General features: G+C 37.4%; 1 protein-coding gene across 2 annotated transcripts in view; it reads left to right on the top strand.

Annotated features, from left to right (window-relative positions):
- The window catches only part of ACMSD (aminocarboxymuconate semialdehyde decarboxylase), a 108424-nt gene that overhangs the window by 37880 nt on the left and 43079 nt on the right, over nt 1–27465 (top strand). For both annotated transcript variants that reach the window (XM_007494086.3, XM_001369735.5), the window contains 2 exons: nt 5674–5723; nt 7041–7277. In XM_007494086.3, the coding sequence (XP_007494148.1) occupies nt 5674–5723; nt 7041–7277 (287 nt within the window). The remainder of the gene's footprint in view (nt 1–5673; nt 5724–7040; nt 7278–27465) is intronic.

A 27465-nucleotide genomic window follows, 5' to 3' on the forward strand; every position in this document is an offset into this window, starting at 1 on the left:
CTTGGTAGGGCATTGTAAGGGTTGTAGACTCATACCGGTATAGACAAAATGATCTGGATGTTCCTATCTAGGGTGAACAAACACCAGAATACCTTCAAACGTACAAGCTTTGAATAAGTCAGACAGACTAAACACAGGCTAGTAGAATTCTTTGGAGTTCAAGCTGCACTCAAATATATTCATCAATCACTTTAACTATTTCTAGCTTCATGTCCCCCCTCTCTCTGTGGGCAGGCTTTCATCAAGTGATATATAAGGCAAACTCCACATTTCTATAGGCTTTAAAGTTTAAGGCACTTTCAGGAAGTGGTCTCCCTGAGCCCTCTCAGTTCTAGCTTAATCAGGTCAAATAACAAACAACAGAAAATATTCTTAGCGACACCTTCTGGAAAGATGGTTTTAGAAGCCTGCCTAGAGAGAAAAGAAAAAGCCCTTCCCCTGAAGGTGAGGAAGTAAGACTTTGATCTCAAGTGAAGCTACTTCAAAGCTCTTCCCCTCCCAGGGGAAAATTCTAGAAGACAAGGCTCAGAGTAATTGGTGTCATAAACAAGCTATTTATGACTAAACTTAAGTTTAAAATGTGCTTCTTGCTTCTTTCTGCTCCACCCCCATCTTGCCATTTCCATTTCATTTCATCCTTCTCTGGGTTCATTTGTCCTTGGGACAAGGAGATAAAATAGTAAGCTCTAAGGGAAAGAGTTTCAAATCTGTCTGTGTCATCTTCATGGGAAGAGAAATTTAATTAGTGCCCTCAGGGTCACTTCACCACCTGCCCCAAAGCAAAGCTAAAAAAGGATGGAATAATAAGGGGACTGGGACCAGTGCCTGCATTATGCCCAGGGAACATTACCAGGAGTGGTGAACCCATCCAAACCCTGTGAGATGTTGTGGAGGGTGAGGAAGTGCACCCCTGGGGTTCAGGAAGGATACCTTTTGCAAGAATGCAAGACTCCAAAACTTAGCTTAAAAACAAAAAAAGAAATTTATTAATTTAGGAAGTGATGTTGAGAATAGCCAGGAGGATAGCAAGGTGGAACAGCAAGATGGGGAGCAGTTCCTTGGGAAGACAGCATGGATGGAAAGGCTGTTCTCCCCAGACAACATCAGTTCTGGGGATTTTATACTTTTTTTACAACAGAGAGTGTTAGTCACTCAGGCATTTGGTGAGGTGGGGTGATCATCTGACTGGGGTCTTCCTAGAGACATAAAGATTCCTTAGTTTTAGGGAACAAACAGATGTCTGAGATATAGCCTGATAAGATTGAGGTGTAGCCTAGAGGTGCATCTCTCTGTCCATCTTAAATTTAGAGGACGATCAAAGGAAGACAATCATCTCAGGACCCTAGAGGGGTCATTGGATGTTTTTAGGCTCAGAGTCACAAGGATGTAAGGGAGCAAGGGAATTTCCCTGATACTAGTTTTCCTGAGTTTCTGGGGGTACAATGCCCATGTCATCTCCCCCCTCTCCAAATATGTAAGGGAAAAGGGGAAATGGTCTCAGTCTTCTGTAACTTCTTCAGAGCTGAGAATGGGCATAGAGTTGTCCCCACCTATTGTCAGAAGAGAGAGGTATTGACTGTAGGCAATTGTCCAGGGCATCAGGCTGGGATGGTTGCAGAGGTTGCTGTGGCATCTGTGCGACTCCCATGAGTGCTTTTACCCTAGAAGCAACTAGAAAGATGACAAGATTACAAATACAAGGTCCACATACCCCACAGAAGAGTAGCCAAAACTGGAGTGGTTGTGAATCTCCTTAAAACCTCAGGTTTTAGATATACCTCAGAGGCACTGGGAGAGAGGAGGAAGAATAAAACAATAGAAAGGAAGTGACAGGCTTATCACCTAAGAGAGCCAGGTGTAATTTTTGCAAGAAAGATAAATAAGACAGTTCACCTACTGAAGGAGGAAGCATGTCTTGGCATAGTAAATGCTAAAGAACTAGCAACTGGGGATTGATGGAGAACTTGTGCCAGGAGAGAAGAGTAAACCCAAAGATGCCCCTGAAAGGGAAGGAAAGACCACAAAGAAGTATTGTATGGCGATCTGCCCAAAGCCACACCAGTATTAGTAACAGTCTCTTCCTCAAAACTATGTCCTTTTTACTAACAGACAAGAAAATCAGTAATGATTGGCGGCCCCTTTAAAAGTAACCCTAGACACAATACTTGCTGCCTATATTAACTATTTCAAGAAGTCTGCATAAGTTAAGAATTAGTGCCCATTCATTTCAATGATGATGATCCTCCTGCCCACCACCAGGGTTGGCACATTTTAGGACATGAAGGCTTTATTTGACATATCATCTTGGGATGGGATTGCACACAGACCAAGAGTTTCAAGCCCCACATATCAGGGTTAGGCTTATTTATAAGCTTTTCCTCATGAGATGGGAGTTTGCACTGAGTTCATTTTTGAGTATTTGGAGGTATTCCCTTGAGAATCAGTATAAAAGAATCTGGGTTTATGTGGGGATAGGGAAAAGGAGAAACAAGAGCTGTAACTAGAAAGGGTGACCAAGTCTTTGCCTTGGGACACCAAAATTTAGAGAGTATGACATTTTACAATAATTAAAGTTTATAAAGAGGAGTGGAGGCAAGATTGTGAGGCAGAGAAATCACTCAGCCAAGCTCTCCCAACATTCCTTTCTAAACTATAAAATAATGCCTCAAATCAAATTCTGATGTGGCAGAGCCAACAAAAGGTCAGAGTGAGATAGGAGGTTGGAAAGAAAAATCTGTGTCATGAGGGCCAAGGCTGGCCCAGAACCCATGTGGATAAAGTACCAGTGTAAGGATAATTTTAGGGTTGTGACCTAATCTAAACTAATTTGGTCACCAGAGAAAATTCCAAATAAAATACCCAAGTCAGTTTGGAAATTTATGGTGATTTTAATTAATATAGAGGGAAGGAATTAAGGAGAAGAAAGAGAAGAGGGTATAGGATTTCTCCCGCCTGGCCTGTGCCAGGGGGAGTTCAAAGACCTCCACCACAAGTTCTTTGAAGAAGATTAGAAGCTTTCTAAGAGGATAGTGTTTGGAAAGTAAAGGAGAAAAGAATCAGCCTAAACTCCGAAATATCTCGGTGAAGATGCCTCTCACCTGAACTAGGCTACTCAGCTTCTCCCAGTATAGTATCAAGGAAAACACCGCCAAAACCGGACAATAGCTTCCACCACGCCAAGATGCCAAAATGCTCAGCAAGCTGCTGCCAGAGCCAACTCTCCGCCAAAAAGAGCCGGAGAGAAGAAGTGCCGCAAAATATATAGATGGTTTTTACATCACTTTCCTGCGTCTCACATGTACCAATGGTAGCTTAAGCTTGACGTAGGACAGCCCAGGGGTCTGTCAGTTGTTTCTGATTTGTCATTTGCTAGCACATGTCTGTCATAGGTCATCCTCCTAAATACTTAATCCTCAAGTATGGGTGTAGACATTCCTGTTTTTGTTAGACTAAGTAGGGTAGAGTAATCTAAAGTTCACACCAGTAGAGGTACTAGGTGGCAGATTCAGAAGCAGCAGCAGTTTCAGGAGCTCTCAAGCCAGAAACGGTAAGTAGACCCGACTACTAGTCAGAAAGAAATTATAGGAAATCCTAGTGCTAGCATTGGATACATAACCAGCTGATGTCTGGTAAATTGATTGCCTACAAAGACTTCTAGGCCATAGTTCAAGGGTAGATAGGAGCAGTTTTGGTCAAGATGGAATGAGATCCCTGAGGAGCAATATCACTTCAGTCCCAAGGGAAAAAGGGGTCCTAAGGAGTAGTGCCACCACCTTGGAAGTACCAAAAACTCCAAACCACCCAAATTAAATTTGAAAATAGCAATTTGAAAAATTCTGATTCTTGAGACAGTGCTCTAGCAAAACAGCCCAACTTTAGACATTAATGCATTGCTGGTAGGGTTGTGAATTAATCCAGCCATTCTGGAGAGCAGTTTGGAACTATGCCCAAAGGGCATCAAAAAACTGCCTGCCCTTTGATCCAGCCAAAGCACTGCTGGGTTTGTAGCCCAAAGAGATAATAAGGAAAAAGACATGTACAAGAATATTCATAGCTGCGCTCTTTGTGGTGGCAAAAAAATTGGAAAACGAGGGGATGCCCTTCAATTGGGGAATGGTTGAACAAATTGTGGTATATTTTGGTGATGGAATACTATTGTGCTCAACGGAATAATAAAGTGAAGAATTCCATGGGAACTGGAAAAACATCCAGGAATTGATGTAGAGTGAAAGGAACAGAACCAGGAGAACATTATACACAGAGACTGATACACTATGGTACAATCGAATGTAATGGACTTCTCCATTAGTGTTAATGCAGTGATCCTGAACAACTTGGAGGGATCTATGAGAAAAAACACTATCCACATTCAGAGGAAAAACTGAGGGAGTAGAAACACAGAAGAAAAAACAACTGCTTCAATAAATGGGTTGAGGGGATATGGTTGGGGATGTAGACTCTAAATGAACATCCTAATGCAAACACCAACAACATGGAAATAGGTTTTGATCAAGGACACATAATACCCAATGAAACTGCACATTGGCTGCAGGAAGGGTGGGGGGAGGGGAGGGAGGGAAATAATATAATTCTTGTAACCAAGGAATAATGTTTTAAATTGACTAAATAAATTAATTTAAATTTTTATAAGTGGCAAGTCCAAAAAATATATAAAACAAAATGTAAGGATTAGATTATTAAAAAAAAAAGAGCCCAACTTTAACCTAAAGTTCAAAATCAAGAAACAGTATGGGAAAATGAAAAAACAAAACAAAACAAAAAGATCCTGACCATAAAAATCAATTATGGTGACAGGGAAGATCAAGACACAAACTCAGAAGAAAACAATGAAGTCAAAACAGCTACAAGCAAGGTCTCAAAGTAAAAAAAAAAAAGAAGAAGAAGAACCAAGTGGGAAAAGAGATACAAAATCTCACAGAAGAAAATAATGTCTTAAAAATTAGAATTAAGCAAATAGAAGCTAATAACTCCATGACACATCAAGAAACACTAAAACAAAGTCCAAAGAATGAAAAACAGGAAAAAAATGTGAAATATCTCATCAGAGAAACAACTAGAAAATAAAGGAGAAATAATATAAAAATTACTGGATTTCCAGAAATCTATGATCGAAGAAATAACCTATAAATCTTAAGATAAGATAAACCTATAAATTTTAAGAAATTATCAGGGAAAATTGCCCCAGTATCCTAGAACCAGAAGGTAAAATAGAAATTGAAAGAATCCACAATTAATTTTATGATAAAGAAATTAAGTCAGAGCAATGTGATTTATTGGCAAGGAATTCAATTGCACAGCAAATCAGGTCCAGAGCTCCTTAGTAAACACAAGGACCCTGAAAAGAGAGTTCAAAGAGTTTTTATAGTAAAGTACAGTTCTATCTCTCTCCCACAAAATAGGGTCTTGGAGTCTCTTCCACCTTATATCCTATTCAACCCTCAGTTTGTGCTGTTTAAAATTATGAATTTTAGATTTGAAATAGTGATAGATTTCATGATCTTTGCCCCAGGTACTTCCCAAAACAGGTACAAAGATTGCTAGTGATGATTCTAGGAGGAATTCAAAGGAAAGCAGGGTTTTAGGGAATGGATGACATAAATAAAAATATAAAGAGTTGACATTTTCTCTGATTTTGTCTATTTCTTTGATTAGGAGTAACTGTGCAAGCCCTTTCTACAGTCCCTGTTATGTTTAGCTACTGGGTAAGTATGAAGCTTTGAAATGTCCATTTGAAAGACTAACTAGTAGCTTACTGTTTGTATAAAGACTTATACAATTAAAACTTTAATACTAATTATGCTCTTCCCACAAACCTTCTGTCCCTTTATCTAATTTCTTCCTTTATAGCTCTTCCTCTGCACACAGACCCAGAAACAGAATGAGTAAAATTTCTGAAACAAGCAATATTGGGTTTGCCCTCCCTTTTCTCTTTCCATCAAAACTTACTAGTCCCAAATCTCAGTTCTGGACATCCTTGTTGGGTGACTGACAATCTAAATTAAATAAATCATTCATGTTAAAAAATAAAATAATTAAATATATTAATATTATCCTTTCTTGGGAAATACACATTTAAAAGGCAGGGATCCTGGAATTAGAATGTTTTAACTAAAATAATGGTTGCTAATGTTGTGAGTTTTAGCTACCATGAATGAATGAATTCATGTATACATGAATGAAAAAAAGCATTAAAATTCTTACTCTGTGTCAGATAGCATTAAGGATACAAACAGAAAAATTAAGACAGCCCTGTTCTCCAAAAGCTCACACTCTAATTAGAGGAGGTAATCCAAAAAAGTTCTGATGCAGGGCAAATGGAAAAGCCCAGAAGTTCCAAAAAGTGTTTCCAATAAGGCAAATGACAAAACCCAGTGGTCGTCAGGATACAAAAATAGATTAGATGACAGTAATGATAAACTAAGAGAGACATTTCAATTGAATTTTTAAAAAATTTATTAAATGTCCACTATAAGGTAAGAAGTAATTTGTTGTCGTCTTTAGATGGTCAATCCTAGAGTAAGGAAGATCTGAGTTCAAATTCTGATTCTGGCACAGATAAGCAATGGATGAATCACCTAATATCTCAGTCCCAGGCACTGGTCTAAAACATTGTTTCCAATAAGTTGAACTAGTGGGAACAACTTCCATACTAGCAGATCCTATACCAATCAAAAAAGATATTTGTAACAGAGTCTACACAATATAAATGCCTATTCTATCCTCCTCCTCCTCCCCTGCTGATAAAATCACAAATCTTGCCCTATAGATAGATGGGTGGGTGGGTTGGTAGATAGGTAGGTAGGCAGGTAGGCAGGCAGGCAGGCAGGCAGATAGTAGGTAGGTAGATAGGTAGGTAGGTAGACAGGTAGACAAGTAGACGGGTAGGCAGGTAGGCAGGCAGGCAGGCAGGTAGGTAGGTAGGTAGGTGGGAAGGCAGCTAGGTAGGGTAAGTAGGTAGGCAAGTAGGTAGATGTATATACATACAACTAATTCATATATCTCTTTTTGTTTCTTACCAGGCCAAACCTCATGATACCTTAGACCTGTGCCAGATTTTAAACAACGACTTAGCCACAACTGTTGCAAAGTACCCAAAAAGGTTTGTTGGCCTGGGAACATTGCCAATGCAGGCTCCAGACCTGGCGGTGAAAGAAATGCATCGATGTGTGAAGGAACTGGGTTTTCCTGGGATACAGATCGGATCACACATCAATGAGTGGGACCTGAACTCTAAGGAGCTCTTCCCTGTCTATGCTGTAAGTCATTGGGGTCAAGCTCAAATAGAAATGAATATCTGGGCCCTCATACTGTCCTAGAAAATCACGAATTAATATTATATATGGTTTGTACATTTATTTAAGCATTTCCAAATATAGTTTAATCTGGTTCAGGCCATGCTCAGGAGTTTTGCAAGTGCTTGCAGACTGCAATGGAAAGTTTGACAGCTCTAATCATTTGCATTTTCTCCCTCAGCTGTAGGACCCTGACTTGTCTGAGAATAGGTGTCACTATATTGGAGGGTCCTAAATTTAAAGGTATAAGACATCATTAGGCCAAATCTCATCAATTTATAGATCAAGAAACTGACTATCATATACTTTCAATGCAGAGGTCCAGGATAGATCCATTGTATGAATATCTCTCTCCATTTCCACCACCCAATATCACACCTAACATTTTTACACAGGTGAACATGACTTAAAGTGACCACCTAAGGTAGACTTGAAAGAGGAAAGAAGGGGAGGAGAGATGAGACAGAAATGATAATACACAGCCTGAGAGTGATGGGGAGAAGGCACTATTTCCAGATATCCACTCCAGTCCCAGAGACTTTAATGTGTCCAGGAATGCCCGAGATATTTTTTCTTTTAGCACCTCCTTTTCCCCTAAATAGCCTCCCTGAGCACAGTTGAGTGGTATGTCCAGAAGCAGGGAAACCCTTAAATACCTACTATTCCTAGACCCTATACTAAATAAAGGTAGGATGTTCCTCAAGAAAACAGAATGAACTTTCAGGCAATCTAGCTTGGGATAAGCCTATAGTCCACTTTCAGCAGATAGGGAGGATTCTCTCTTCCACCCTAAAACCTGTTATACCATTATTCAGGTAACCTATCTGTCTCAGCTTTATCGTCTACAAAATGAAGGGGGTTGTGGGTGTGACTCAATGGCCACTAAGTTCCATTTCAGCCCTAAATCTATGATCCTATGATTAATTCTTCTAGGATAAAAGTTGTCTTATGTCAGCTTTGAATCTGCAAGTACTGTCTTGAAATCCATTCCATAGTGCTCTGATTAAAAAAAAAAAAGGTATGCTCTTGGTATATTTTTAAAATGTGAAACCCTTTTTTTTTTAATTATCCTCTTAATAAATAAATAATAAAAATTCAGACATCCTTATCATTAAGTACTTCAATTATTATTTAACCTTTAGTTATAAGTTAAGATCTTAGTTTATCTCATTATCATTTCAGGAGAAACTTGATGCAAGGTAGACCAGAGCACTTGGAAGAATGGGGTGACTGTTAAGTATGATTTTAAAAGCATGTCAGTTTCAATTTTATCTAGTGAGGCTGCCTGATTTTGGTGAACAGAACACTACTGAGTTCAAATTCTACTTCAGACACCTATAAGCTATGTGACTGAGGAAGTCATTTCATCTTTCTCAGCCTCCATTTCCTTATCCTGTATACCAGAGATGCTAGCACTCAAATTTGAGAGGATCAATGGATGGATGTAAATATTTGATTCACAAATTTTAATTGTAATGTGACCTATTATTATTACCTCATCTCAGAACTGGTACAACTGTGGAATATCTGTTGTCCCAACTTTCATTTTCCAAAGAACTAGTGGTAGGGAGGAATTAGGAATGAGAGTCATGGAAGAGAAGAGAGAGGCAATAAAAGCCATACCAGTTTAGAAGGCTAGAAGTGGCTACACTTGCTACTTCTTTGCTTTCACAGAGCCTGGCAAACCAGAATGAACACTAATAGTAGGACAAGCCACCACCTCAGCAATGTTCCAGAATTTTACAAAGTCACCAAATAGAGAACTGAGTTTTGAGACATGTCTATTGTACATGGACACATTTAATATAGACAAACCCATGGACATAAACCACAATCCATCTTTATCCTATTCACATCAGGCTCAAATTTCCCAAGATCCTATACCTTTCTTTGCTAGTAAATGGAACTGGTTTCACTTGCTACACTTTAGGGTTATGCCATGGATTACATTAATGTTCCTATTATATTATGATAAATCAATCATTTATCCTGCAGTTAACAAGGTGTTTTAGAGTACCAGGTTTATGAATCAAAGATCATAGTTTTATTATTTTTTAACAACAAAAACCAGAGGTTTATCTATGTATTTTCTTGTGCTAATACCTCTGAACAACGGTGATGGAGAATGACCTTGGGCTCTTGTGTAAGATTTCCCATCTTTATACTTTTCATAGCCACTAAATCATATTCCATTTCCCTGATTCTGACCGGCATGGAGTGTCCCTCATCTTTCCCCAAATGTCATTAAATCATCAGTGCCAGATTTGAGGCAATGTAACAACAACAACAACAACAGCAAAAAGGTGAGGGAGGCTTCTGGTCACATGACCAGAAAGATGAAGGACTAGGCATTTTCTTTAGTCATCATTATTCTTTTTTTCTGGTATCAGATTTACTTTTTTTTTTAAAGATATTCTATTTTCCCAATTATATATAATAATAATAATCTTCCACGTATGCTTTCTGAAGTTATAAGATCCAAATTGTCCTCTTCCTTTCCTTGCCTCTGCACTTCTGGAGAAGGTAAGCAATTTGATCTGGGTTATACATGTATTATCATGCAAAACATATTTCCATTCATTGTTATGAGAGTATAATCATATAAAACCAAAATCTCAATATGAAAACAGAAATAAAATAAAGTGAAAAATCTTATGCTTTGATCTACATTCTGACTCCAACAGCATTGCTGAGAGTAGCATGTGATGATCATATAATAACTGCTATTACTGTGTACAGTGTTCTCCTGGTTCTGCTTACTTCACTCTGCATCAGTTCATGTAGATCTTTCCAGCTTTTTTTGAAATCATCCTGCTCATCATTTCACATAGAACAATAGTATTCCATCACTATCATATACCACAATTTGTTCATCCATTTCCCGACTATTGGACATACCTTCAATTTCCAATTCTTTGCTACTTCTAAAAGAGCTGCTGTAAATACTTTGGTACAAGTAGATCCTTTCCCCTTTTTTTCTTTCTCTTTGGGATATTGACCTATTAGTGATATTTCTGGTTAAAAGGGTATTCACAGATTAATAGCCCTTAGGGCACAGTTCCAAATTGCCCTCTAGAATGTTTTGATCAGTTCGCAACTCCACCAACAACAATTAGTGTCTCCATTTTGCCACATCCCCTCCATCACTTATAATTTTCACTTACTGTCATATTGACCAATATTGAAAGGTGTGAGGTGACACTTTAGAGTTGCTTTAATTTGCATTTCTCTAATCGAGTTGATTTAGTATATTTTTATATGTTGATTGATAGCTTTGATTTTTTCATCTAAAAATTGATTGTTCGTATCCTTTTATCATTTTTCAAGTGGAGAAAAACTCATTTTCTTAGAAATTTGGCTAGATCTCTATATATTTGAGAAATAAGACCTTTATCAGAGAAATTTTTATAAATTTCTCCCGTTTATTGTTTCCTTTTTAATCTTGGTTACATTGGTTTTGCTTGTACAGAAACTTTTAAATTTAATCAAAATTATTCATTTTACATCTTGTAATGCTCTCTATCTTGTTTAGTCTAAAATCACAAATTTAATGCCCAAATAGACCAGTAAGCTTCATTATGTTCAACAGGAACAGACTACATCTTTATTTCTAATCAATTACCATAAATATTTTTCTTTGATCTAAAAAAGGTACCAAATCAGAGACCCCAGTAAATAAGTGTAAATATAGCTGGAATTCAAAGAATTTCTTATAATAGAGGATCAGTAGCATTAGCTTCATATATTAAAGCTCGCATAAAACATTCCCCAAATCTTGAACATCCAATATGCAAATATGTCTTACATTCCTGTAGCTAGTTTAAACATTCCTACCCTCTCCCCTACCCACCCTACGGAACTTCCTCTATCCCATTATGACTCATTCACTCTGGCTAGGAATTAAGTTCCCTCACAGAAGAGGGAACTTCTTCCCAACTCAGTGAGTCTTCATCACCATTTCCTTTCATCTCCTTCAAATGAATCTTCAGGGCAGTCACAGTGAATAGGGTGCCAGCCATGGAGTTAAATTAAGAAAATCTGAGTCCAAATCTGGCCTCAGACACTTATTATCTGTGTGACCTTGAGGAAGGTGCTTACCTTGTTTGCTCCAGTTTCTTCATTCATAAATAAGTTGGAGGAGAAAATGTTAAAATGTTCCAGTGTCTTTGCCTAGAAAACCTGAAATGGGATCATGAAGAGTTGACCAGTTCAAACAATTGAACAACAACAACAAACCAAATAGATCTTGTATAAATATGTTCCTGAATAAAGTATATTAATTACTCAAAGTTCCATTTATTCTATCTCCATAAATTACTTTTTGTCCATTAATAATCCTCTTAACCTTCTTTCTTCTTTCTTTTTTATTCGTCCCTTTGGGATTTAGGAGAGACAGACAAACAGGCAGATTAACTTACAGATAAAGACTCTAATTATCTTCCTAGTTATATATGTCAAGAAAAAAGAAAGTCAAAAATTTGAGATCTAATTACTATTGATTTCTCATTAGCTCCAGAAAATTTCATCTACTTCCTCATTCCTCTCCAATTAAATCTACTTTTCCTAAAGCACCAATTCTAAAAAGCTATTTTTCCATGTGATCTATCACTTGTTTATACAAGCATATGATTTGGGATTTTGGTTTTAAAAGATTACTCAATTAAAAAAATGAATAATATGGAAATTGGTATTGAGTGATAATACATGTATAATCCAGGGGAATTCCTTGCCAGCTCTGAGAAGGGGGAAGAAAGAGAGGAGGGAGAGAACATGAATCATGTAACCATGGAAAAATACTTTTAAAAATATATTTCAAAAAAATTTTAAATAAACAAAAAGTTTTTTTCATTTTCAAATCATTTCTATATTTTATTTACTAGTAATATAATTTCAATAATACAGTATTCAATAATAAAATATACAATTTCAAACCATTTTCATTGCAAGCATACAATATCACTGAATCTCATTATTGGAAGGAGTCACAGAAGTCATCTGTCCCACTCATAACTGACTGCTTTATTTCTAGATCTCACATTGGAAAGTAAAAGAATGTGTTTCTCAGGTCACAGAATTCAGAAGAGCTTTGGAAGGTTTTTGCCAGATATAATTGAGGCTACTTGATGACTTTTTGAGGAACTGGGTCAGAGATCTGTGTTTGCCAGCCCCTGTTTCCTTCATTGTAAATTTTTCCATAGCAAGGAAAGTGTTTTCTTCAATTCAGTGATCCAAGTCAGTCTTCATTTCCTCAAAATGGCTTTGGCAAGATGGATTTGGCATATTCATATAGGTGCCTGTCTGATGAAATGATCCTAAGTAATTCTGCCTGTGACTGGCAGAGCACCAACAGTCAAGTGTTGCCTGAATTTTTCCACACATTAGGTAAAGAAATTTGTATCTCATGATCGCTCACCCAAGGCACCACATGGCAAGCATTTATACAGCTCTTTAAGATTTACAAAGCTGGCATCTTATTTGATCCTCACAATCTATGAGGAATAGACTTACTATTCCCATTTTATAGAGAAGGAAACTGAGGCTGGAAGAGGTTAAATAACTTACTTTTAAGTATCTAAGGTAAGATTCAAACTTAGGTCTTCTTGACTCAAAGTCTAACATTCTATCCACTGCTCCATGTAACTTTCTTCTTGTCAACAAGTGATACTTTTGCTATTGTTGTCATATTTCTACAGAGAATATACAAAATTCAGCTATGCACTGGGCCATTATTATAGCCTATGCTAAGAAATCTAACTACCTCTTCTAATACCCTTTTCAGAGGAATAGGCATCCTAAATTCCAAGTAATTGACAACAAATCAAACTTAGAATCAACCCTTTCCTAGGTTGGGGATTGCTTCTATATTGTATGCATTGCAGTGAGTTAAGTCTCTTACTAGTGGCCTGAAAGAAATAATACACTAATATACCCCTACATGCCTAAATCTCTAGAAATTCATTGACTAGGTAACCAACACTTTTGCTAGTATAGTAAATGTTTTTGTAAAACTCTGGTGTACTATGGAAAGTCCTTGGACATTATTTATTCTCCATTCTAATGACTCATTTGGGTTTGGTTATCTAGACCATCCTGTGTAAAAATGGAGATTTGAATCCCAGACTTCAATCCCCAGAAGTCCTTGCTCTAGTCCCCAAGATGCCCTCTAATCTCACTGATATCCCCACCTGGGCGAGATCAAAATTTCTATTTAAACTGGCTGTAAAGCCTACTGAGGTCTCTCTTCCTGCTTCCCCTTCAAAAGACTCTCTCTCTTGGCTTCCACATCTGGGCACATGCAGCTCTACCAGGTAGGATGTAGAGTGAGTGAGTGTGAATGGGCTCTCTGGGCCTAGACATGTGCTTTCTTATTTTGTATTTTCTTTAATTCTTGTTACATTTAAAATAGTTGGATGCCTTAAACTGTAAGAGTTAAAATAGTGGAAGATATAAATTATAGTAGATATAAGAGTGGGTGAGTAAATTGTGACTGCAGAAAATATGTTTCACTACAGTGTCTTGGTTTTAAATCAAATATAAGGTGGTTGCCAGGAAAATATTCCCAATTATGAATATACCCAAGTCAACTGGGTTTTATAGAGAATTTAATTAATAATACAATGAAGAATTAAAGAAAAGAGAGAAAAAGGAAATAAGTATAAAGGGCCTTAAGCCAACATGCCCTAGACCTGAGTCTTAAGAGAGAGAGATCAGTCAGTCAGTCCTTTATCACTCACCACAAGGTCTGTCTAAGCAAGGATTCTAGTGACAGTCTCCTCAGAGGGAGTTCCAGCGAGACCTCCTTAAAGACTGTCCTCCAAGAGCTTCCCTTCTCCAGAGCCTCTCTCAAGAGATTCTTCAAAAGGATTCCTCTCAAGCAATCTCATAAAGAGATTTTCCTCAAAAGGATTGTTTCATAAGAGCTTCTGCTTTTTCTTATATAGGGGGTTTTCTCCTATGTCACCTCCCCTAAGTTCTTCCATCTACCAATCACAGTAGATGTTTTCCAAAGGACAACCCATTCTAAAAACACTGCTGGGTTGACTAATCCCTTTAGTAAGTTTGAATCAGAAAAAACACTGCTGGGTCGACTAATCCCTTTAGTAAGTTTGAACCAGAAAAAACTTCTGAATAAGTTTTCACCTCTTTGCTCCTGGCAAGTTTACAAGTTGCCTGACCTTTAATAGGTACTTAGCATCCCATTGTATTAATTCTAAAAATAGGAATGGCTTAAAGAACTTTTTGCCTCATTATAAGTATGGGTTAAAGTACTTTAATTGTTTAGCAAGGAGTTCTCTCTCCCAAAGCAGTCCCAAGTATGGGTGGAGCAGAGGTCCTCCCATTTCTGATCCAAGTAGAGTTCTCACTGTCAAAATGTGGAATGTTCCCAGTAGGGAATTGTTCCAATTGAGAATTCCCCAATGGGGAAATTTTTAACATTCACAAGAATGAGAAATTTCAAGATTTACATTCTTAATCTTTAATAAACCTCTAAAAAATATAACACTCCTAGCAGAGAAGCTAATTTTAACTGCTACACCTGTGCCCACTATGTACTGAAGAACAAGTCAGTATTCCTGCCTTTGAGAGTCTTATCTCCTCCAACTCCTACCCTACTCCTTGTAGCTTGGCCTCAGAAACCCATACTGCCCCCTTATTTCCTGTGCCCTTCCTCTTAAGAAACAAGATCTCTTAGCAATCAACTCTCAGGATTGTCTTCCAGGGCAACTAAAATAAATTTACTACTAGAAGTAAAGGTATATGAGGGCTTTTATTAAGCTCTTATTATGGATAGATCCTGTGTGAAATTCTGGGAATACAAATATAAGCAGAAAGACAGTTCTTTTCTTCAAGATACTGATGTTCTAATGGGGGAAGATAACATAAAAGGGTGTTGAACAGAGAAGGGAAGAGATGAAGGGATCCCATGTGGGGTATTATAGAGAAATTCCAGAAGAGTCACCAGTATAGCATGGAGAGGAATGAAAGCAGGGCTGCCCTGGGTCTTGTGCTTAAAGTGGAGATTCTGGGAGAACAACCAAGTGGAGGTAGAACTTGCAGGAATAGTTCACACTTCCAATGAGTGGAGTCAAAGTTGGAGTCTAGTAATAGAAGAAACTTCCAGGATGAAGAGACTTCTTAGACATTGTATAGAAAGTTCAGGAACATATGTAGAATCTTGCCTAATCTAATTTCAGAGACAAGTCCCATATGTTGGAAGTCAGTGTGTATACTGGAGAGAGCCCTGGATTTGGAATCAAAGAACCTTGAGTTTGCTCTCTGCTTTGTTATTTACTTCCTGTGTAGTCCAGGACAAAGCCATCCTTGAGGGGCTTAATTTCTTCATTTATAAAATGAGGCTTTTGGACTAGAAGGTTTCTAAGACTCTTTTTTTTCTTCTAATTTTAAATCCTATGAGACTGTACCATCTAGATATCTTTGTTCCAATACCTGAGCCCAAATCTACTTAGAGGTCAAGGTCCTTTAGCCTAGTTCCTTAAATCTATTCTTTTTCTGATCTACATCTTCCAGTCCAGGTCTAAGTGCTCCCTCTTAACTTCCCAAGCAACATGCCCTTTTCCAATCTGAACTTCTATTAAATGAAAATCCTTTTCTCTTTTTCCAAGTCTCCTATGTCTCCCACTCAGACACCTGGGTTCTCTCTTAATCTTTCTATTTTCTAGACCTAGAATCATTTGGTGCTCCCTAGAGATATTTTGTAGAGGAGCTCTAGGGATATCTTTTATTCATTCATTAACTATTTACAGAAAAATGTAGGACATCAGCCTAATTACCCTGAGCATATTTAAGGTAGATGAAAAAGAAAGATGATTTATTATAGTGTGTAAATGAAATTACCAGAAGATAATACCTCAGGCTCATAGGATATTACAGATTAAAAAGTCTTTAGAGACCTTATTCAATCCCCTCATTTTACAGGTGTAGACACTGAGGACCAGAACAAAGAAATGTCTTGCCAGGATCACACGGGTAGTATGAACCAAAGGTCCTCTTTGGCCCTGGTCCTCTGACTCTAAAACTAGTGCTCTTTCTACTACAAGATATATACTAATAATGTTCATGGCCTCTTTCTAAGTGTAAGGAAAGAGGCAATATAGTGAAATGGATAGAGGACCACACTCAGAATTAGGAAAAATTTTTACATATATTGATTATGGGACTCTAGGCAATTTACCTAACATGGCAGAACCCTCCAGGAAATGCTTGTAGAGCAAGAGGTTGCCAATTTGCATTGGTAGAGGGAATTAAATAAAAGAAATTTTTATTTATAAATTTAATATAAATATATTATATAATATATATGTATAATATATAATATATATAACATAAATATAAATAAATTTATGAATTATTTATAAATTATAAATTAAATATAAAATATAAATTAAAAATATAAAAGAAATTAAATAAAAGAAAAATTTCCTTGAAGATTAATTCAAAAGCCCCCACCTGACCCCAGCCCATGGGGAAAAAAAGTAATTCAAGACAGTTTAGTTCCTAAGATTTCATCACAATATTATAACCTTAAAAAGAATTTCTAACTTGAAAAAACATATCCTTTCTTATTCAGTATTTTCTGAATGGCTTCCTGGAGTATTTGAGATACATAGTTCCATATGCTCCCAATATAGAAGGGAAAAAGTGGAAGAGAATAAGTATCTATATACAGCACCTACTATGTGCCAGGCACTGTGCTAAATACTCTACAAATATTATCTGATGTGATTCTCTTAACAACCTTGAGAAGTAGTTCCTGTTATTATTCTCATTTTACAGTTGAAGAAACTGAAGTAAAAAAGAAATTAAATTACTTCGCCATGGTAACATAGCTAGTAAGTGTCTGAGGCTGTATTTGAATTCAGATCATCCTGCATCCAGATCCAGCGATCCATCTAATATGTCACCTTGTAAGGTTAAATTTATGGTTGAGACTAAATATAAATATTATTGGTCGCCAAGGATTTAATTTCTTAAATCCTAAATGAAACACTCAAGTCAAAACGGAGTTTTATGGTGATTTAATTACAATAGGATGAAGAAATTAAGAAAGAGAGAGAGTTAACTCAAACTACTCCAGCTCAGACTGAGCCAGGCAGGAGTTCAAGGGTTTTGGCCAAGGGCAGACTTCCCCTGAGAGCCAAGGGAAAGGGAAGTCAGTCCTTTTCACCCACATGACCAATTGAAGGAAAGCTGTCTGTGGGAGCTCCTCCAAACTCAAGTTCCAGGATCCAACTGGCCTCTAGCCCTCTCTATAGGAAGTGACGGGGACTCCAGAGGCAGTTCTCTACATCACTTCTGTGAATCTTAAAACTGCTCAGACTCTACCTTAGAACATTTGGTTAAGGCTATTCCCCATTTTAAACAATGGAGGTACTTAGTCAGGAATGTATGTGAGAACTTTACATTACTCCACCCATACTTAGGCATACTTCAGAGGAAGATAAAGTTGTAAACTCCTTACTGAACAATGAAAAAGTACTTAACTCATACTTATAGTGAGGCAAAAGCCCTTAAGCTAGGTCTATTTTTAGATCTAATACAAAAGGGTGCTAAGTACCTATGAAGGTCAAATTAATCACTAAAAATGTAAAGCAACTTGCAAGGGACAACCTTAGCAAAGAGGTGTGAAATACTCAGAAGTTTTAGTCTACCCAGAGAAGATGATAACAAGGTGTGAATTAAGAATGGTCAGCCCTTTGGAAAACATCTACTGTGATTGGTAGATGTGAAAATTTAGGGGAGGTGACATAGGAGAAAATTCTCTTTAAAAGGAGGTCAGAGACCTCTGGAGTAAGTTCAGCATAGAAAGCTGAATTGGAGGTCTCTTGGTGGCTGAACTTAGTTGAGCTCAGGAGCTGAACTGGAGGATCTCTCTGAACACTAGAGTTTTGCTTAGGAAAATCTTGTGGTGAGTGATTAAAGACTGACTTAGTTTTCTCTCTTAAAAGAAAGGCCTAGACCATTGACCTAGGCTCTAGTTTTCCTATTATTTCCTCTTACTCTGTCTCTCTCTTTTTCTTTAATTCCTTCATTTGTATTAATTAAAATCTCCATAAAACCCAGCTGACTTGGGTATTTCATATTTGGGAATTTTTCCCATGGCGATATATTATTTTTGATATAAAATCAAGACATTAAAAATTATCTTTATGCTTTTGGCAATCCAAAGTCTTGAACCCATATTTTTGTGGTCACAGTTTATGGCAACCACTCTTTTGTCTGTAATATTTCCTGCATCTCACATGTGCCAATGGTGGTTCAAGCTTGGCTTATGTAGCAGTTAAAATTTAGTTTCTCTGCTAAGAGTATTATATTTTTATGAGGTTTATTAAAGATTAAGAATTTAAGAAAATACAAGTAAGAAAGCACGTACCTAGGAGGGCCAAAAGGCCCATTCAATTTCACTTACATCATGAGAGACGTGTCTGCTTGGAAGCGGAAGTAGGAAGAGAGAGCCAGTAGGCTTTACAGCCAGTTTAAATAGAAATTTTGATCCTGCGCAGGTGGGAACTCAGGTGAGACTAGAGGGCATCCTGGGAACTAGAGCAAGGACTTCTGGGGATTGAAGTCCGGGGTTCAAATCTCCATTTTTACATACCCCCATTTGATTGTTATTGGGGAAAGAAGTTTACCCCAAAAAGATCATGAAAACATAATCAACTTAAACATTACAACAATTTGAGGATAAGAAGAAAAAATAATAATAATTGCTAGACACATTGACAAAAAGCCAGTTAGGGGGCAGTCCCCTTTGGCATAAAAGTATACATACAAATAAATGTTCAATCAACCACACCCAAAGTTCATTTTGATCTTCTTGTGCAGCTTGTGGTCTGGAGGCATCTTCATGGTGTCTTCTCCAAACAGTTCAGTTTCTGGATTCAGAGGGGTAGCATCTTTCTTTACCTAAAATTCTTCTTAAAAGGAATTTAAACTTTGCAATTTAAAATAATATTTTTACATTCCCCCGTTAAAGGGATGAATGAAAAACACAGGATCACTTAGGGATGCATGGCTGAGGTATGAGGTATATGAATCAATTTGTAAGAGAAATTAAAAAGACATTAGAAAAATCCAAATAAAAAAGAAAATTTCTGGATGAAAATATAGACTATCAAAGTCTTATGTGTAAAAATTCTAAGTAAAGGAAAAATAAATCTATAACAGGTCCTTGAATCAGGGCCCAATTAAAATGATCTAAGCAAGTAAGCATTTACCCAGTCAGTAGCCAGGACTATAGAAAGTTTGCACGCTATGAAAGACAGAAAAGAGACAAGACTATAGGAGTCAAGTAGGAGCCAAGTTTGGGGATACTCGTCTGTATTTTCAGAGTGAGTGTGTACACAAGGAAGGCCTATGTCTTAACAATGTTAAACATAGCAACCTCGAGTCTTCACACTAGGTTCAAGACCTTTGTAGCAGCTAGAAAGTGCATCAATCAATCCTGGATTGGTTTATCTTTGGCCCTATGCAATGGCTCTTTTGTGTATATCTTGTCCTGGAATCAGACAGAATTATTAAGCAAAGTCCCATAATTTTTTTAAAATAATTTGTGGCATCATTTATATAGTCTCAAGCTTTGTGGGCATGTATTGACATTATAGCAAATGTATCTTAAACTTATATTACTGCAAAATCAAAAAAGTTAAAGAAGATTTTTAATACTGGTGACATGTGCTTCAAATATAAAAAAGGAGAGAAAAAATAAAAAAACTGAAATAGTAAATTGCACATGCAAGAAAAATATAATAAAAGTTTTAAAATTCAAAAATATAGCTTATAATTATTGACACACTGTGTCAGCTAAGAAAATATAGAATGCAAGGCTTTCTCACCAAAAATGAGATCCATTTCCTCTTCATATCTGGCCATGATCCACTGTGAGTGCAAGCAAATGAATTGAACAAGGTAACATTTTTTATTTTTAAAGAACAGTAGTACAAATATGTAGTTATCAATATCCCCAAAATTCTCAATAGCCCAATTAATTACAATAGCAAACAAACACATTATCATATTTCACAGAAGTTGCCGTATGGCATTTTTAAAAACCTATGAACTGATGGATATTTGTCACAATTGTTTACAATCATGGCAATTCTTTCAACCTTGGTAAACATATTTTTAAACAAAGTAAAACTCATTTTGGGTTTAGAACACCATCAAGAAATCTAGATATCATTCTGGTGGAAATAAAGTAGTGAGCTTGAAGAGTTATAAATGAGAGATGCTCCTTTTTTGGAGGCTTACAAATGCCCTAAGATTAACTGCTCAACTTCCATTCACATTTTTAGAAATGCGGGAAGGTTGGGGGTTATAATTGTATTTCACTTCAACTACTAAAATGGGCCTTATCTCGTGGTAGGGGCAGGCAAAAATGACCAGAGATTGTTAAGAAAAATTCTAAAAATCATGTCTAAAAAACCCTTAAAATCGATTTGAGATATTTAGCACAGTAAATTTTCCAAAGGTTGTTATAGCAATTTTTTGAGGGAGTCCATCTATCCTCCATGTGACAATTTACAAAGTCAAAAATAGAAAAGCTGTTTTTTATATGGGCTTACTCAATGTTTGTTCAGTATGGTTATAGGGGGAAAGCAACAGAATATAACAGTAGTTAAAACTCAATACATTAAAATGAACAGTATAACAATAATATTGAATGCAGTAATATATGAACTTAAAATCACAAAGTTAAATCTTAAACAAAGCAATCAGTAAAATGCAATAGAATACAGAGATTTTTATATAAAACATTGGAGTCTTAAATGCCTTAAAAATATAACCTCCAGTCTCTTTAAAGTTCCTTGGGTTTTTATCCATTTAGATGCCTATTGTCAGAAGGCAGATTGGTAATAGTTAAGCAATGGGGTTTAAGGGACCCATCCAGGGCCACACAGCTGGGAAGTATCTGAGGTCAGATTTCAACTGAGGACCTCCCGTCTCTAGGCCTCTCTCAGTCCACTGAGACACCCAGCTGCCCCTCCAAAGTTAGCTAAGGAGTTGCAGAGAGCTGAATTTTTCCCCTGAATCTCATGTGAAGTAAATGAAATTATCAATATAGTTAAAAGATATCTTTTTAAAGTAGCCATGCTTGTAAGGTCCTGTTTGGAAAAGTCCCTTCTTTCCCTTTCTTTCTCCCCTCCTGTGATCCCCTGCCCCCAGTCCACGTGGAGGCTAATTGTAGCCTAAGGGAAAATTACCCCCGTTTTTTACCAGCTGGTTTTTGCTCCTGAAGAAATTGGGTCTGCTACCAGCAGCCTGGGCGATGAGCCATCTGGGTCGGAGGCCTGATTGCAGGCAGGCAGAACGAGCCGGGGTTGGGGCCAGGTGAGCGGCAAACAGCAAACAGGTCTGGAGCAGAGGCAGGAACTCAGGCAGGCAGGGCCGGGAGCCGGGAGCCCGTGAGCTATCTAATGGCTGGAACAAGCTGAATCAGCAACAGCTTTGCAAGGTTAAAAAACCTTGGCCAGAGAAACGTAGCTTAAAAAAATTCTAGGTAGTAGCTATGAAAAACTGAACTTAGTAACAGTAGATCAGAAAAAGAATCAGAAGATTGAAGGTATTTCATCTTTCCAAAGTGGTAAGCCTTAACTGTAGCAGTTAAAATTAGTTTCTCTGCTAGAAGTATTATATTTTATGAGGTTTATTAAAGATTAAGAATTAAATAAAATACAAATAAGAAAGCACGTGCCTAGGAGGGCCAAACGGCCCATTCAATTTCACTTACATCATGAGAGACGTGTCTGCTTGGAAGTGGAAGTAGGAAGAGTTAGTAGGCTTTACAGCCAGTTTAAATAGAAATTTTGATCCCACACAGGTGGGAACTCAGGTGAGACTAGAGGGCATCCTGGGAACTAGAGCAAGAACTTCTGGGGATTGAAGTCCAGGGTTCAAATCTCCATTTTTACATTTAGGACAGCCCAGGGGACAGTCATTTGCTTCTGATTTGTCATTTGCTAGCACATGCCCATGTAGTGTGGGTGTGCACATTCCTGGGTGCTAGACCAAGCAAGATGGAGAAAAAAAATCTAAAAATCACAACCTGTTTAATGAGACCATTAAATTTCCTAAAGATACAGGAAATAAACACATTTTTCATTCAAGAAATGAGGGGAAAGCACTCATTCTGGAGTCAGAGGACCTGGATTTAAATCCTACCTCTCATGTTTTCTGTTTGTATGTCAAAAGAAAAATCACTGAACCTTCTCAGATTGCAATTTCCTCATTGTTAAAATGAGGAAGGTTTCCTAGATGGCTTCTAATGCCTCCTTCAATTATAGATGTATAATTCTATGGCTTCATGGTACAAGGATACCTCACATAAGTTTGCTCTAGCCAAGGGACCATGTTGTAATCATATTATGAATTCTATTTTTCCCCTGTGACCTGGAAACTCTGGAATTTGGCTATGCTATATCATTTAGGTGTTTCTTTCGAGAAGTGACTGGTGGATTCTTTCTCTTTTCACTTTGCCCGTTAGCCTTAGAATATCTAGGTAACTTTTCTTTTTAAACCTTTAACTTCTGTCTTAGAATCAATACAAATATTGATTTCAAGGCAAATAGATGGTAAAGACTAGGCAGTTAGGATTAATGTCTTGCCCAGGATCACAAAGCTAGGAAGTTTCTGAAGCCAGATTTGAATCTAGGACTTCTCATCTCTAGACTTGGCTCTATCACTGAGCCACCTAGTTGCCCCTAAGGTAGTTTTCTTTTAAGAGTTATTAAAATATACTTAGGTTCTTTTTTTTTTAATATAATATCAAGATAATCCAATGATTTTTTAAAACCCTTACCTTTGTAAAAAATAGACTCGAATACAGGACTACAATCCCCACAAGCCTTTGCTCCACTTCCCCAAAATGCTTTGTAATCTCACGGCAATTCTGAGGTGGGCCGAGATCGAGGAAGGATTTAAGCTGGTGGCAAAGGTTTTTGGGCTCTCTTTTGGACTTCCGTTTTGGAGCAGAGGCGTCTCTTCCATGATGTGAGGTTATTCTGTCTAGGCCTCTGGCCTAGGCACATTTTTCTTACTTGTATATTCTTTAATCCTTAATCCTTAATAAACCTCTTAAAAAATATAATACTCCTTGCAGAGAGAAACTAATTTCTACCTGCCTCAGTCTCCCCATATTCCTAAATTTTAATCTTTACACCTTCCATCTTAGAATCAATACCATGTATTAGTTCCAAGGCAGAAGAGCAGTAAGGGCTAGGTGAGGGGTATTAAGAGACTTGCCCAGGGTCACATTGCTAGAAAGTGTCTGAGGCCAGGTTTGAACCCAGGTCCTCCCATCTCTGGGCCTGGCTCACAATCCACTGAGCCACCCAGCTTCCCTCATAATCTAGTGATTCATAAATGTTTTCTCTTTGATCTGGTTTCCAGGTCAGTTATTTTGCTATGAGATACTTTACATTTTCTTCTGGGTTGTTTCTTTTCAGCCTTTTTGTCATCTTTTAATATTTTTTGTGGCATCATAGAATCATTGGCTTCCCCTTGAATTTTTAAGGAATCTGTTGCTTGGACAAGGAGTTATACCTCTTGTGCCAAGTTGTCAATTCCATTTCTACTTTTTTCCTCCACTAATTTATTTCTATTCCAATTTTTACCTCAATTACTTTTATGTTACTTATAATTTTAGTTAAGAAACTTGCTTTATCTCTTCTAGTTATTTTCATTGAGTTTGTGCTCAACCTATATTCTCTTCTGAAGCTACATTTGTGTCTTGAACATACCCACCAATATAATGGCTCATTACAGTATGATCCTTTATTTTTTCCCATTCTTCTAGCCTATTATCTGACTTCAGACTTGATGTTAAGGCAAACATCAGAGGCACTTATGGAAAAGTCTAAGCTTTCTTAGAATATTAAGTATCATATTATTCCAGGATCTTGGGAACAAGGTGGAGACTTACAAGAATGATTGCTTCCCCCTGGTTTGAGTTCTGTAAGTTCTTGAGCTGGATTTAGGTCCAAATCAAAGTAGACTACTACTACCTTTCACACCTGTCAGCTGGCTGAAAACTTGTGTTGCCTCAGAGCAACAGAATTGTAGCCTTATCCTTGGCCTAGGATTCCCACCAAGATTATTCTTAATAAGCTTGGCTAGATGTTAGAATCGAGACTCTGCTTTGAACCTGAGGTCTGGGCCATACTGCTGCTGCTACATGTTTCCGAGCTGAATTTTCTTTTCTTCTTGCTATACTGACCAGTACCTCCATACCTACTAGAAGACTATTCCCCAGAAGAGGTTCCATTATTGTTCTCTCCTGGATCTACAACCTGAAACTGAGTAGTAGACCAAAAAGCTGCCAATTCACACCTGTCCCAGTTGCAATCTGCTGGTATGGGTCTGGGGGTGACCTGGTATGGGTCTGAGGTTAGCCCAGTCTGGGTCTAAGACTTCCTCAAGCTTTGATGCAGTCTCACCCTGGGCCCTAAAATGTTCTTTGTGTGACATTCTCCTGAGCCAACCTATCTCCAATGTCCCTGACTGTATCTTTTTTTTAACAGTTAACTTCTGTCTTAGAATCAATATAAGTATCATTTCCAAGGCAGAAGAATGGTAAGGGCTAGGCATTTGGGGTTAAGTGACTTGTCCAGGGTCATAGAGCTAGGAAGTATCTGAAATCAGATTTGAAAGTAGGCCCTCTCATCTCCAGACTTGGCTTTATCCACTGAGCCACATACCTGCCATCCTTCCACCCTAAACTGTATCTCTATGTTTGCCTTGGCTAGACAAAGGACTCATTGTGACTTTTTCTGTATTCCCACATCAGGATTTAATCTGACCCATTTTCTAAATCTGCAGGAGCATAGGAATCAGAACTCACTGTACTGCTTCCTATCTCTTGGCCACTTGGTTTCACCCCTCCATGTTACACATCTAACCAAACCCCCAGCAAAACTGTGAATCCTGGTATAGCAATGACTGATATATCACTCATTTATAATCATTGTTTGTATGATACTGCCATTTATAACATAATTTCCACAAACATTCAGTTCTCCAATTAGACTGTGAGCTCCTTGAGCACAATGGTTGGTTCTTGTTTTTCACTTTCGTTTGTATCCCTGTGCTTAGCCCAGTGTCTGACAAATGGTAGGAATTTAACAACTTCTAGTTAACTGAATAACTGATGGAACAATTTTTTGTAGACCCAATTAATGATATTAGGCAAGGTAGGCTTATAGTTTCCAGTATCCACTGACCTTTGTTAGGAATTTTTTGGAATTCAAATATTTTGCCTATAAATCCTTAAAAATAGTATTCTTTCTTGATAGTTATATCATTTCCTGAAGTGAGTTGAATTTGCTAATGACATTTTTACCTACTTACAATGATATAAACAGACAGCCTACACACAAGGTTTTTCCTTTGGGTCTAGGAAGGTTTAGTTACTCATCTATGACTGTGGACCTGCCCTAGCACCTAAGCAAAAGAAGAATTCTACTATTCTTTAGCTATAAGTTGACTTGGGTCAGTTACTCTGATCTAACCTCTGAAGTAGTATCCCCCCATCATCTCTTAAGTTGTCATGAAGAGTTCTCTCATTTCTGTAGCTGGCATGTTGGGAAAAAAAAAACAGAGATGGAGCAGCTAGGGAGGTTTCTCTGGGGACTGACAGAAATATCAGATCAAAGTCTATATATCAGAATTTACAGAAATATCACAACAAAGTCCTCTATACCCCCCATCATGAGACTCCTAAAAGAAAGCAGAGAGCATTCTGCCCATTCCTAGCCTATGAGATTAGATCCCTTTCCTTCTATAGCACCTATGAGATAAAATCTCATAGATCTTCAACAAAACTTATGACATCTGAATATGTATTTGATGATTATTTTACTAATATAAATCAATCTTAACTATAAATTGATTTTATCCCAATCTTCTCATGTCTTTTTTCCTTTGTTTATTTAGATGTAACCATTTTCCCTGGTTACATGATTCATAATTCCCTACACCCCCACCCAACCCCCACCACCTCTTTCCTCCCCCCTCCCAGAGCTGACAAGCAGTTCCCCTGGGTCACACATATATCATTGCTCAAAACCTATCTCCATGTTATTCATATTTGCAGTAGAATAATCCTTTAATATCAAAATCCCAATCATATCCCCATTGAACCACATGATCAATCCTTATGTTTTTCTTCTGGGTTTCTACTCCCACAGTTCTTTCTCTAGATGTGGATAGCATTCTTTCTCTTAAGTTCCTCTGGATTGTACTGGATCATTGCATTGTTGCTAGTAGAAAACTATTCTATTCGGTTGTGCCACAGTGTATAAGTCTGTGTGTACAATGTCCTCCTGGTTCTGCTCCTTTCACTCTGCACCAATTCCTAGAGATCTTTCCAGTTCACATGAAATTCCTCCAGTTCATTATTTCTTTGAGCACAATAATATTCTATCACCATCAGATACCACAATTTATTCAGCCATTCCCCAATCAATGGACACCCCCTCATTTTCCAATTTTTTTGCCACCACAAAGAGAACAGCTATAAATATTTTTGTACAAGTCTTTTTCTTTGTTATCAGTTTGGTGAACAAACCAAACAGTGTTATAGCTGGGTCAAAGGCATTCTTTTAAAGCCCTTTGCACATAGTTCCAAATTGCCCTCCAGAATGGTTGGACCAATTCACAGCTCCAACAGCAGTGTATTAGTGTCCACATTTTGCCATATCTCTTCCAATCTTCCAACATTTATCACTTTCCTTTGCTGTCATATTAGCCAGTTGGCTAAGTGTAAGATGGTACCTCAAAGATGTTTTAATTTGAATTTCTCTAATCAGGAGAATTTTAGAACATTTTTTTCATGTGCTTATTGATAGTTTTGATTTTATCATGTGAAAACTGCCCTTGACCATTTGTCAACTGGGGAATGGCTTGATTTCCTGTAAATTAGACTTAGTTCCCTATATATTTGGGAAATTAAACCTTTGGCAGAGAATTTTGTTATAAAGATGTTATCCCAGTTTGTTGCTTTCCTTCTAATTTTGGTTGAATTGGTTTTGTTTGTAGAAAACCTTTTTAATTTGATATAAACAAGTCATTCATTTTCTATTTTGCAATGTTCTCTATCTCTTGTTTGGTCTTAAGTCCCTTACTTTCCCACAGATCT

The sequence above is a fragment of the Monodelphis domestica genome, chromosome 4 (genome assembly GCF_027887165.1).
Source record: "Monodelphis domestica isolate mMonDom1 chromosome 4, mMonDom1.pri, whole genome shotgun sequence".
In the NCBI taxonomy this organism is placed as follows: domain Eukaryota; kingdom Metazoa; phylum Chordata; class Mammalia; order Didelphimorphia; family Didelphidae; genus Monodelphis; species Monodelphis domestica.